This window comes from Choristoneura fumiferana, chromosome 3 (genome assembly GCF_025370935.1).
Source record: "Choristoneura fumiferana chromosome 3, NRCan_CFum_1, whole genome shotgun sequence".
Classification (NCBI taxonomy): Eukaryota; Metazoa; Arthropoda; class Insecta; order Lepidoptera; family Tortricidae; genus Choristoneura; species Choristoneura fumiferana.
Genome location: NC_133474.1, coordinates 1,217,894 through 1,231,442, shown reverse-complemented (window position 1 = coordinate 1,231,442; position 13,549 = coordinate 1,217,894). Strand labels below are relative to the sequence as shown.

Genomic DNA, 13,549 nt, shown 5'->3' with positions numbered 1-13,549 from the left:
AAATGTTCTTAGGGTATGGTCAGGGTAGGTGCTCCAAAATATCTGAACACCACCGTAACTAACTGGCAATCGCGTAAAGCGTGCTCAGAAATGTTTGACTATTCAGAAAGCTCCGATGTTCGTAATGGAGACTGTACGATTTCCTATTTCTGTGCAAAGTTTCCACAGTGGGTAACGATTTAGTTGATTCTATAGTATAAAGCGAAAGTTCACAAGAGAAGCAATACGGGGCGTCGTCGCTTTGGTCTTTCGCCTGTCTCTCCTTATTTCTTATCTTTTTTTTCAGGACGTCGTCATAGAAGTGGAGACTTTGAAATCGGAAATATCCAATTTCCTCAACAGCTCCAACAACGACTCGGTATTGCAATCTCAGTAACTTTAACCGGTGTGTTTATACTAATTTTAGTTACGAAATATTTTTGAATAACAAAAGAAAGCATGAATAATTTTAGTGAGAATAAGTCAATATATACCCGAGGTGGTTAGCCACCCGAGCCTTAGCGAGGGTGTCTATTTATCCGAGGGTTTATATTGACTTTTAGATTCGAGGTGAAACCTGTATTTTTCACTTCGATTGCGAGAAATAATAGTCATTAATCGTTTATGATTTACTCTCTACAACAATTTCAAAGTTTTCGCGGTAAGAATTTTTTTCGAACCAGACACTTATAACAAATCGCATCGGCGAAATGGTCCATACACAAACTGGAATAAATAGAATGGCGCACCCTTCTATGCGGAAAAAGCATAGAACTAAAACCACGTAGACTAAGAATGTAACATTTTCGTCATGAAAATGGTCCACACACAATCTTATTTTATGCCAAAAACTAAGCAAGTACTGGCTGTTTGAGTTTATCTAAGTCACTCGAAGTAAATAAAAAAATTAATTACTTTTACTCACTAAGGACTAAAGTACTCACTTTACTCCCGCCTCGTAAGGCTACATTCACCTACTTTTAGAGCATGAGAAGTGAAAATGTAGTTTCTTCTAGTCTTTAAATCAGAAAGAACTTGTGATTAGGATATAGATAGTACGGCCTATCTTTGCCATGTGCCAGAAAGAAATGCTGAAAACGATAGTGATTCCAAATATGTTAGAGATTAAGGCCTTAATTCTGTACATTACTATTACAAAGGTCACATCATTTTCATTTATACCATCGACCAGGCAGCTTTTAGTCTACACTCCAAACTGTTAGACTTTTTCTATGAGAAACTTATCGTATCAATATGTGAAATGTGAGAAAATTATCGTCATTCTAAATAGTCCAAACTTTATTACTTCTAATTGACTGTATTTCTCACTCCACCCTATACCACGAAACGCAGTGAAAGTGAGAAGCGCTACGTACGTTTTTCTTCGACTCTGACATAATTAGTATGTGTTATTGCCCGTGTTTTAACAGTCCTGCTTGCGATTGGCTCATTTAGTCATTTAACCAATCACAAACGAGACGCAAATGTTGCCAAACGGACTGCAATACTAGCGTCAACTAGCCCGCCACTGAAACCCTTATTGTGAAGAATTTTGCTTGCACGGGTTCGGAGCCCCTGTAATTGGGGGTCAAGTATTTGTCATGAGTCATAAACCAATAGAAACGCTTCATTTATCTATCCTCGTTCCGCCGAGCTGTTTCCACCAGAGATGTGCGGAGCGAGGATAGGTTAATGAAGCGGCTCAGGATGACTTCGTCCACAGTCTCATTGGCTCAGGATGACTTCGTCCACAGTCTCATTGGCTCAGGATGACTTCGTCCACAGTCTCATTGGCTCAGGATGACTTCGTCCACAGTCTCATTTCGTCACCTTCTTAAATCGTCCACAGTGCCATGTCGTCAGCCTACAATTCCTAAATCGCCACCTTCGTAACTTGTCCACTTTCTGATATCGTCCATACTACCACATTTTATCTAAATTCCTATTTCGACCACAGTGCCAACTCGTCCACGTTTACCAGACGTTGTCTCACAGAGATGGTCAATTTAAGCGTTGTAAATAGCAAAATATCCCGATAGTAATTTGCAAAAAAAGCCCCTTTTCAATGATCATTTTATAGAGCATTTATTTTATATTAGTCTGGATAATGAACTATGCAATAATGTTGACGAGTTGGCACCGTGGTCTAAATTGGAACGTTGATGTTGACGTGTTAGCACTGTACCTAGTCGAAATGAGACTGTTGACGATCCGGTACTGTGGCCCACGTAAGAAAGCGGACAAGATAGGAAAGTGACGATGTGGGAATGTTGGCGAAACAGAACAGTAGACTATGCGAATGAGGATGATTTAAGAAGGTGACGAAATGGTACTGTGGACGAAGTCATCCTGAGCCAATGAAGCGTTTCTATTGGTTCATGACAAACACAATCCTCGCCACGCATCCTCACATATCTCTGGTGGAAATGCATAATACAATGGCAGCAACGTACCTCTTGTGAACGTATCAGACATTTGCTAACAAGTATTTTATATCGCATGTTTTGCATGTATTTTGTAAGCTTACAGCGAATAAACTATTCGATATAACAGTGTTTCATTCGTAGGGCATGTGGGAGCGAGGGTCGGAGACACCGGATGTCGGCGAGGAGCTCGGCGATATACTGGAACAGCTGCGGCAGTTGCAGGACATGCTGACTGTACGTTCCTAACGCGTGCTAGCGCCTTTAAAGAGGAATCGTCTAAAGCCGATAGAAAAAAGCTATGCGTGCTTTTTTGTGCATCCACAGTATATGCTGAGCCAAATCCATTTATCACACTTAGGGGCTGTTTCACTATCCATTGATTAAGATCGTTTATACCTGCTGAGCTGGCGACGTTGCATTTTTGTTAGTTTTTCTCGATTATTCCATAAAAATTGAATGAAAATTAATAATGTTGTCTAATAGAACACTTCTTAATATACCGTAAACTGCTTCAACTTTGCCTTCTGGCCCCAAAATTGCCTGATTCGATTTAGAGTCGATAACTTAGCACTCTTATAGGTTTTAAACTTTTATCTAAACGGGAATTATTATTACGGGGGGATAAAAGTTTAAAAACCTAGAAGGGTGCTAGTTATCGACTCTAAATCGAATCAGGCAATGTTGGGGCCAGAGGGCAAAGTTGAAGCAGTTTACGGTATAAGTTAATGTAATGTGTCTACTCCAATAATTATTCGTTATAGACTTTTATTTTCTTTGAAAACCGGTCATAAACATTAAGTGTAAGCTCAGCAGGAATAAACGCTCTTAATTTGACGGATAAATGTGACGCTGTCTCCGTCTATTCGAACAAAACAAACAGATACCGCATCACATTTATCCATCAGATAAATTTAATTAATGGGTGGTGAAACATGGGGTTTTTAGTTAAGTGTTAAGCCGAGTTTAGACTTGCAAGAAAAATCGTGCAAGTTGCATTACATTGCGAGGCCGTAAAGCCAACGAGTTTGTAGTGGTCAATCGAGCGCCGCAATGTACTTAATGCAACTTGCACGATTTTTCTAGCAAGTCTAAACTCTGCTTTAGTTTAACGTAGAAAATATCGTAAGTGTAAGTAAGTGTGTCAATGAAGACTTATTCTATTCTATAATGTCTACGCAATAAGAGCGAAAAAGACGTCGAAGTGTCCGCTGGCGTCAGCCGAGCCGAGACGAGCCGAACCACCCCTTTTTACCTCTTATTGCGTAGACGTAAAGCTTTTTTCTATAGGCTTTTGCCAATGTTGGAGGCCTTGGAGGCCCTAACAGGATTAGGAGGCCTTGGAGGCCCTTGGATCAAATTAAAATTATAACATAGATCGTACTCGTCTTTGGTCTTTCAACTTTTCCAAGTGGTATCTTATCTTGTTTGTTTGCAGGGTGACTGCATCTGCGGTCTTCAAGATGAAAACAAAGCGCTAAAGAAGAAAAACGAACATTTGGAAGTAATTTTTTTAATACCTAATCCTTAACACTTGTATTCTAAATTCGTACTCCGTAATATTCATCATCCCAGCCTATATACGTCCCACTGCAGGGCACAGGCCTCCCCTCAGAATGAGGGCTTAGGCATAGTTCCCACGCGGGCCCAATGCGGATTGGAAACTTCACACACACCATTGAATTGCTTCGCAGGTTAGTGCAGGTTTCCTCACGATGTTTTCCTTCACCGTAAAGCTCGTGGTAAATTTTAAATGTAATTCCGCACATGAATTTCGAAAAACTCAGAGTACAAAATTTATTTGTTCAAAAAACAAGAAAACCTATATATGAAAATGTTTCTAGATGCAGCTAGACAAGCTGCGGCACAGGGTGAGCGAGCTAGAGGGCCTCGTGTCTAGCTCTCACTCTCTCGGACAGCAGTACCAGAAACAGATTGAAGAGAAGGAACAAGAAGTAAGTAGCTCGTGTTAGAACCATAACCAGTTTTCAGGCCCAGTTTTTAAATACGCTGCTTTAATAACACATTGGCCAAGGTAATCACCCAAAGGAATGGATATGCCGAAGGAGTGATGGAAGATGGGGGAAGGCCGTGATGGAGTGGAGACCCAGAACCGGGCGGAGAAACGTTGGTAGACAGGAGATGAGGTGGACTGATGACCTGGTCAAAGTGGCGGGAAGGTGATGGATAAGGAGAGCACTGGACCGATATGAGTGGCGAGCAATGCAGGATGCCTACACTCAGCATTGGTTGGCTGGGCTGAAGAAGAAAAATTAAATATTTACCTAAAAGCAACGTCATCTCTAAACTCCTCCTGAGCACTTTAGTGTAAGATTTGTCCTCCCTCGCAATACGTAATCGTCGACCTAAACGTCAACGAGTACCTACCGAAACTGCTGCAGTCTATGTTCCGAAAGTATTTTTTTTCTATCGCTATCGCACCACTTTCCTTAGTCACAACCGACTTTCTACCCTCACCACCTCAATAGCGGGTAGTCACTGAGGGCCTACACCGAAATTCGAAAATAGAGTATCAGCTTCTTCCATTTGACCGCATCCAATGTAGGGCTGCCTAGATTTGTCGGCAACCGGGAACTCTCTGACCGGCTTAATCCTCGCGGAGGGATGTTGCATCTCTCTGCATCTTGTACCGCATATACATGGTAGAGTGTTCAGGTGAATTATTCGTTGCCTGCAGCTAGGTTTCACTACCGTACTTCGCGCAGGCGTCAGTAATTTCATCCTCACCACCTTGATGATTGGCAATCTAGCACCATCCGCTTTAAGCGAAACTTTTTTCCACGCACGACTAAAGTATGGAACCAGCTTCCTGGGACAGTGTTTCCGGAGCGGTACACATTGGGATCTTTAAAAAACGAGCCTATATATCAGTCTCCAAAGGGCCGGCAGCGCACCTGTAAGCCTCGTGTTGACAGGTGTCCTGGGCGGCGGTGATTGCTTACCAACGGGTGACCCGCAAACTTTTTTCCCCCTCTTATATAATTATAAAAAAAAACGAAGTACGTATCGTCCCGTCCATCTCACTCTCGTATTAAATAGTATAAGTGTCAGAGGGACGGAACGACACGAACTTCGATTTTCGAATTTCGGAGAGCCTCGCAGATATAGATGGCAGTCTACGACAGTTCGTTTCTTGCGAGACTTTTAGGCACGCATGTTGAAACTTTGGAATCAGCTTACAGCGGCGCTATAACTTCCGGACCGACACAACTTGGGTATTGCATCCGTGGCTCAACTTAGGTTATGGTGTCCATGGGCGGTGGTGATTGCTTTCTATCAGGTGACCCGCCTGCTCGTACCCCTATCACACATAAGAGAAAACCTAGTGGGAGGCCTGCCAACGTTGCATCATCTGGTTTAGTTTTCAGTCGCCACTGGAAATTCTTTATCTATTGTCTCTCTAAAGTTTCACGTTCTACCTTTTTTTATTTTATTTGACTGGTTGGCAAACGAGCAAACAAGTGGGTCTCCTGATGGTAAGAGATCACCACCGACCATAAACATCTGCAATACCCCTGGTATTGCAGATGCGTTGCCAACTTAGAGGCCTCAGATGGAATTCCTCAAGTGCCAGTAATTTCACCGGCTGTCTTACTCTTCACGCCGAAACACAACAGTGCAAGCACTGCTGCTTCACGGCAGGATTAGCGAGCAAGATGGTGGGTGCAATCCGAGCAGACCTTGCACAAGGTCCTACCTGATTTCTTGTCTGTTTTACAGTTTTACGAAGTGCGGCAGAGGCTGGTGGAGTTTGAGTCTGCCAACAAAGAACGGGGGGCGGCTTGCGAGACCCTCACGAGGCAACTGCAGCAGTCACAAGGTAGACTTTGAGTTTATCGATGAATTAGTGTTTACTCGCGGTTTCGCACGCGTAATTCATTGGATTCAGCAGTTGAACTGGAATTCCAGGATAACTATTTAATCCTGGTTAAAGTAGTGGGTCCACGGTGGATGCAAGCCGCTTCCAACCGAAGCAACTGGAGGTCTATGGGGGACGCCTCTATGTCCAACTGAGGACGCCCTCGGCTCGTATAATGATCATGATGATTAAATCCCCATGGGAATCCCAAAGAATTACATCGCGTTGATTACTGGAGATACTTAGTATTATTTGCGAAAGTTTGTATGTGTGTATGTTTGTTATTGCTTTTGTGAATGTATTTTGGGAATTAGACGGGATTTTAGTGTTGTAAAAAACGCTCATTTCGAGGCTTAAAGACTCGAACCCTAAAGACTCTCGAGGCTTAACGACTCAAAAGCCGCAAAGACGGTATCTTGCATCCACGGTAGCTTGATCGAGTCTTTAAGCCTCCAAAATGAGCGATATCCACAATTTTACGGGATTTTATTTTGTTTGTCTATTTCTGCAGTGTTATTGGACGACAAGATAGCGGAGTTGGGGGAGGCGCGGCGGGCGCGCGCGGCGCAGGACGCGGCCGTGACGGCGCTCAGGGAACAGCTGGACCACGCTGATCAGGTCATCAAAGAGGTCGGTGCTCTAGAACGGGAGCCGAGCTACTGTCTCGCCGCTTCGTTCGGCCGAGCACTCGGCCCTGTGTTTATACGCACTAAGTACTCGGCCGAGAGCAGCAGCAGAGCCAGTTTGCTCGGTACTTACGTGCGATCAAGGCATACTTAAGTGTACGAGAAACCTTATTATCGAGCGCTACATTAGGTACGGCCGACGCTTCGTGGACGGACGCAAATCGGTATCCGCGACATTCGGACAAAGCTCTAGACGCCCATCGCCCGCCGATGGGCGTCGATGGCACTGAATGGGTCCATTGGCCTCTGAATGAAAAACTATTAGGTATCATTAATTTATTAAATCAGGGTCCATATAATCAATGAACTAAAGACAGTTACTTTGCTCACGCGACCTTAAGATATAAGCTACGTCTATGCTGCGTTACGAACTCGACCAGAATTCATTCTCATAGCAACCACCGTTCAACAGTTCGATGTAGTTGATGGTGATTATAGTTGGATTTGCGTGATTTGTGTGTTATTTTATTGTGTTGAGGTGTAGGAGCCACAAGAATACAAAGTCGCACAGACATAGCTATCGTAAAGTTGCGGGTGAGAAAAGTAATGTTTCAGTTCACTTACGAACTATATGGTCTATTAGAACCATAAAAATTAAGTTTCTATGTTAACAAGGACAAAAAGTGTGGAATTTCGTGTGTCCACCAGGGTTTGAAGAAGCTGGCGGAAGCCTCCCAGTGGCGCGGGCAGCTGGACCAGAGCCAGGCGAGGGTCGCGGAGCTGGAGCAAAGGCTGCAGGCAGTCTGCGCGCACTGCACCGATCTCGAGATGTGCTGCAGGTAAGGCGTGTTGCTAGAACACCAATTAGAAAACGAACACCTTGAAGCGAAAAAGTGGTGGTGGATAAAAGAAAAATAGGCCCATCGAAATTTGATTTACCCTCCCCTACATTGGGCTCAAAGTCAGAGTCAAAATATCTTTATTCAATTTAGGCTAAAACAAGCACATATGAATGTCAAAAAAAAAGCTACCACCGGTTCGGAAAAACCTCTGTTGAGAAGAATCCGACAAGAAAGTACGAGGTATATTTTTTTCACACCTCTCCTTCAGAAAAGTAACTTTTCCTCCCTGACGAGAGAGAGCAAAGTGCAATTTTTCTGTTCAAGGCTTTTCTAAATGTTTTATTGCAAATGCTATTTTTTGAAGTTGATAATTGTAAAGCCACGCTATTTTCTATGCTGGTTGTTCTTTAATAATATTTAGATTATTTTTCAAGTTTTTTAATGTTCGGTGTGAAAAGTTGTATGAGCCACTCGGGAGCAAAATTATTTTCATCTTGGGCGTTAACACTTTAATCCCTCATTTCGCTCAGGATTCTACTTTAGAATCCCTCGCTACATTCTGAATTCAATGTACGCCCTCGCCGTAAATACACCATTTTGCTCCCTTGTGACACAAATAACTATTTAAACAGATTTACAATATTTTTAAATGATATCTATACATCACAAGTATTTAACACAACTTTATTTTTAACACAGTAGGTTCGCTATTTGAAGGGATCGCTAATGCGGATCGGAATTATTTCCAAATATCCCCGTCCATGATATAATCATTAACTTTATAATACGCCTTAGATATTAATGTCTTCTTGACAATAGATCTGAATTTTGTATCTGTTTCATTTATAATATTTTTTGGAATTTTATTATAAAAACGTATGCAATTTCCCAGAAACGACTTTTTGGTTTTGGCTCTGCGTAAATATTCCCAGAGCAGGTAGACAGACATTTTAGAGTAGGTATTATAGTAAGAGGAGTGTTATTAGTTTGACGACGCCAATGACTGTCTGGCTGCTTTTCTCTGTCTGTGGCGTCGTAGTTCTCAGACGAATGGAACGATTTCGATGCGGTTCTTTAAGTGAAAGCGAGTTTCCTTGCGATGGTTCTTGGCTATGTTTCATTAACAGTGAGTAAGCCGTTTTTGAGACATTGAACTTTAAAACGACAATATCTCTTTTGATTTTGTCAATGCGTTTATGTCTTTACATGTGAAAATAAATACAAAAATCGGGAAGTAAAATTTCTGATTGACTGGTGTGTGTGGTGTCGTAATAGAGAAATCCATGTCTCGGCACATGTTAAGTATACTTGGAAGAGCATCGGAAGTTCGTATTTATGCGTCCGAGTGAGCAACTTTGATGGCGCGATGCAGGAGTTTATACATTTTCTCAAAAATGTCCGTAAAAGTTGACATTATTCTTTATATATCAGAAGGTGAAGTGCATAGTTTATGGTCAGCGAAAAATTAAAAAGTAAAAAAGATTGCAGGCGCGCTAGCTCGACCATAATAAATTAGCGCGCCTGCAATTGGTAATTTTTTTTTTATAAAGTTAAAAAGGCCATGGAAATGTTGGCACAAGTCGTATACAGCCAAGTCTAATGTCTGGTATCAGAAATTTTGTTGAAACAGCTTGTGGTGTTTTCGGCGGAAAAATACACCTGCTTTTTTTTTAATGAAAAAGGCGGGAAAGCAGGAAAAGTTTTATTGGAATAAAATTAAATGTCATAACATATTTTGTTGAGAAAAGGTTTACTTATTCTAATTTAGTTTTTTCCTTCACCATTTTGAGAAAAGCTTTATATTAGTCTCGGCTGGAATAGCAATTACTGACTTCGTATTAGTTAAACGGACTCGCAAGCTCGTCCGTTTAATTCTCATACTCAGCCAGCAATTGCCTACTTCCAGGCCACGACAATAATCCACTATTGCTCACTGGATGGCGCTAAGAGTCGCTACAGTTTCAACCTAACTGTTGCAGTGCGAAAGAGCGCAATGCGTCGGCGCTGCAGGGGCAGCTGGAGGAGGCGCACGCGCGCGGCGCCGCGCTCTGCGACGAGTCGCGCCGCGTCACCGCCTGCGTGCGCCACTGGATGCGCCGCCAGAGGGCGCTCGCCAGGTACACTGGTGGGCCACTAGATGGCGCCGGGTTGTGACGGATCCATATCGGCTCGCATACTTGTTGAGAGTCAGAATGATCGTCTGTCATAACTCTTTTTTCTCTGAATCCAATAATTGTTCAGAACTTTTATAAAACAAACCTAACCTATTTTTTGTCATTTATTAGATAGTATATTATTTCTATAGTGGGTTGACCATTTAAATTTTTCAGAAAAATTTAAGGTTTTAGTGGGAAAAAAATGACAAACGATGATTCAAACAAACAATACAATATGGTTGCGCCAGCAGATAGCGTAGTGAAAGCCCTTAGTATCGTGAAGTACGTTTGATGTTACAGTGCTTGCGATTGACTCATTTAGTTATAAATAAACTAGCTTTTGCCCGCGGCTTCGCCCGCGTAGAATTCGTTTATCGCGCGCTGTTCCCACGGGAACTGTGCATTTTTCCGGGATAATAAATTGCCTATGTCACTCTATGGTCCACAAACTATCTCTATACCAAATCTTCTTGTGCAAGGTTCGCCCGGATTGCTACCACCATCTTGCTCGCTAATCCTGCCGTGAGCAGCAGTGCTTGCACTGTTGTGTTTCGGCGTGGAGAGTAAGACAGCCGGTGAAATTACTGGCACTTGCCATCCAATCGAATAAAAAAAAACCACGTCGATCCGTCGCTCCGTTTCTACGTGAAAGACGGACAAACATACAAACACACACACTTTCTTGTGGCGAGTTAACTAGCTAATTAGGGTAGAAAACATGGCTGACGATGATGTTAAATTGATTTAATGACTATTGCATTATTTTGAGTAGTCTGCTGTCCCAAAGAATGACACGTATTGCACAGTAAATACCAACTTTGAAAGGGGTTTCCTAAACCAATCGATTTATTAAAACATTTCTCTTTATTTTAGAGAGCAACAAGAAAAAATCAAGATGCAAGAGTCAATGCTCAACGAACTCCGACGCTGTGTGGAAACGAGACAGAACCATTCCGTGCGTACAAGCACGAGTGAAATAGAACAGTGTTGCTCGAACTCGCCACGAGTGCGTGCGTGTACGAGTGAGACCTACTCGCTTTGTTCACGAACGCATCAAGCTGTGGGTGGAAGTGAGACAACATTCTCGCGCGGTCCTAACCCGTGTTTAATAGATTGCGAGAGTGAGAGGCCTAGTTGCTCGCAGTGCACGTCTAATAGACAAGGGAGAAGGGAACGCTCGAGCGAGAGCGAGATGGCTAGCTGTTCGTCGGCTCCGGTGCCGCCGAGGCGACGCAAGAAGCTGCCACCTTGTGGAGATACTGTATGTTAAAATAATGCTTAATATAAATGAACTAAAATAATTTCTTTGCTCACCCGTGACCTTATGATAGCTAAGTTTTTCTAGTTTAGTTTAAGTTTGTGGAACTGCATGAACACGCATATCGTGCATATAAACTTAGCTATCATAAGGTCGCGGGTGAGCAAAAAAATTATTTTAGTTCATTGATATAGACCTCCGCAAAGTAACGCCTGATTCAATAAATTGCTTTAAATATAATAAAACTAGTCTTACCCCGCGGCTTCGCGCCATTAGCTCTAGCAGTTGAATAAAAAATCTGCGATTGCAATTTTGAAATTTAGTTCCTATTCCGTAGGAATATCAGGATAAAAAGTAGCATGTGTTATTTTAGATTTCCAGCTATCTACATATCGAATTTCAGCCTAATCCGTCCAGCCAGCGTTTGGCGTTTAAGCGTGACAAACGCACACACACACATAGGTACTTATACACTTTTATATTTAGGGGCTGTTTCACCATCCATTGATTAGTCTTAACTGACGGTTAAATGTGATGCCGTCTCTGTCTATTCGAACAAAACAAATAGAGACGGCATCACAATTAACCATCAGCTAAGACTAATCAATGGACGGTGAAACAGCCCCTTAGAATATTAGTAGGATATCCACCTAATTTACACTTGCTTACACCATTGATTACCATTGATAAAATCTTCGGAGCAGTTCTCTGCACTTTTAACAGATGGCGCCACTTATACTTCGGTAGGAAATTACCTCGTTCCAGGCCCTATACTACGAAGTGCAAAGTTCGAACTTCGTATCTTGCCCTTCGGCTGACGCTAACGTTTTTAATACAAGATTGAGAGGAACGGTACGACACGAACTTCGAATATCATAGTAGCCCCCCAGAATCTTTTAACCCTCGCTCTTCCCCCAGCGCTGTCCCTGGAGTCCTGGCGCTCAGCACATCCGCTTCGCGTCGCTGCCGCGTCACGTGTCCCCCACTGACGAGCTAGTGGAGCGCGTGGAACACCTGCACGAGGCGTTGGCTGCCACGCAGCGCCGCTGGGTGCGCCCGCGACAATGAGCGCCATCTATCGGCGAGTGGCGGCGACGCACGAACCACAACCGGGTCCATATTAACTCATGATGTAGTTATTATGCAAACAGGAACCAACCCACACCTCCCCCCAAAATTGAGATAATTATGCAACAAGTCACTAAAATGCACTCTATCGAGTTAGTAGAAGGTGCATTTTATTAACTTGTTGCATACTTATCTAAACTTTGGGGGGAGGTGTGGGTTGGCCTGTTTGCATAACTACGTCCAATTGTCGCAATTCGTAATATTATGTTTGATAATGTTTTTCATGACCTTTTTTTTCTCTGAATCCATTAATTGCCATAAAACAAACCTAACCTAACCTATAGTCTACAAGAAAACCATTTAATCATTTGTACAAAAACCCACACAAATCACGCGCGACGCATCCAGCGTGCGAAACCCACTGCCGCGCGCCCTTGATTGGGCGCGCCGGCTGAACATACCTAAACTGCGGAGTGTCCAACCCCTGCCGGCACAATCACACATACAACACCGATACCAGGATATTGATCCTGCGATTTATCCGAAGATATTTACATCTCGACGTTCACATTAACCTATCACCGAATTCCATGCAGAAGAGAGTTTAGCCAACTCGTGACCACGGCTGTTGCAGTGCGGATAAAACGTCGAGATGATTGTAGCAATAAACAGTAGCCATGATTGAGCAACGAACAAATAATAAGTCTTTGTTCGTAGTGATTGAGTCACGAAATATATTAGAGACTTCTACAATAATTGTAATTTTACATTTGACAAGACTCAAATTTTCTAATGCATTTATATTTAGTAGCTTTTTTCACAAAGCCCTATTGAGTTCTGCAGAAAGAAGCGTGCAAGTTGTAATACATTGCAGCTCTTTAGCCCCATTATGTAGCCAGGTTTGGTAGCTAGTTACGAAACGGGAACTTTGCTTTAACATCTTGTAGCTAGCTACACAGGCATATGAACAGAAATAAGCACAAACTGGTCACGCCATTGTTTCGCCTTGCTTACACTAAAAGAAATGCGTACTCCATGTGTATACGAATTTATAATAAGCTGCCATCTGAGTTAAAAAAAATGAAAACATCACACTTTAAGAAAAAAGTGACAAACTGGCTGCTGCAATATTGTTTCTACAATCTTGATGAATATTTTAATAGTAGCTTCCTTGTTTATGCACAGTTATTTTTATACACTTAAATACTTAATTTAATTGAATTATAAATAATTTGACTTTTGAATATTAGTATCAGATTGAATCTATGATTATTACCGATTTGACATTCAGTTCATATTATTAGTTTGAGGATAAGT

The 13,549-nt window shown here is 42.3% G+C and overlaps 1 protein-coding gene across 3 annotated transcripts in view; it reads left to right on the top strand.

Moving 5' to 3' along the window:
• LOC141426318 (uncharacterized) overlaps nucleotides 1-13,549 on the top strand; it is a 27,928-nt gene extending 14,379 nt beyond the window's left edge. For 2 of the 3 annotated variants that reach the window (XM_074085165.1, XM_074085167.1), the window contains 10 exons: nucleotides 287-358; nucleotides 2,547-2,639; nucleotides 3,841-3,906; nucleotides 4,247-4,357; nucleotides 6,144-6,243; nucleotides 6,794-6,912; nucleotides 7,617-7,747; nucleotides 9,730-9,867; nucleotides 10,780-11,167; nucleotides 12,083-13,549. In XM_074085165.1, coding sequence (XP_073941266.1) covers nucleotides 287-358; nucleotides 2,547-2,639; nucleotides 3,841-3,906; nucleotides 4,247-4,357; nucleotides 6,144-6,243; nucleotides 6,794-6,912; nucleotides 7,617-7,747; nucleotides 9,730-9,867; nucleotides 10,780-11,167; nucleotides 12,083-12,232 — 1,368 coding nt within the window. In that variant the 3' untranslated portion in view covers nucleotides 12,233-13,549. The remainder of the gene's footprint in view (nucleotides 1-286; nucleotides 359-2,546; nucleotides 2,640-3,840; nucleotides 3,907-4,246; nucleotides 4,358-6,143; nucleotides 6,244-6,793; nucleotides 6,913-7,616; nucleotides 7,748-9,729; nucleotides 9,868-10,779; nucleotides 11,168-12,082) is intronic. The other variant, XM_074085166.1, reaches the window with a different exon arrangement.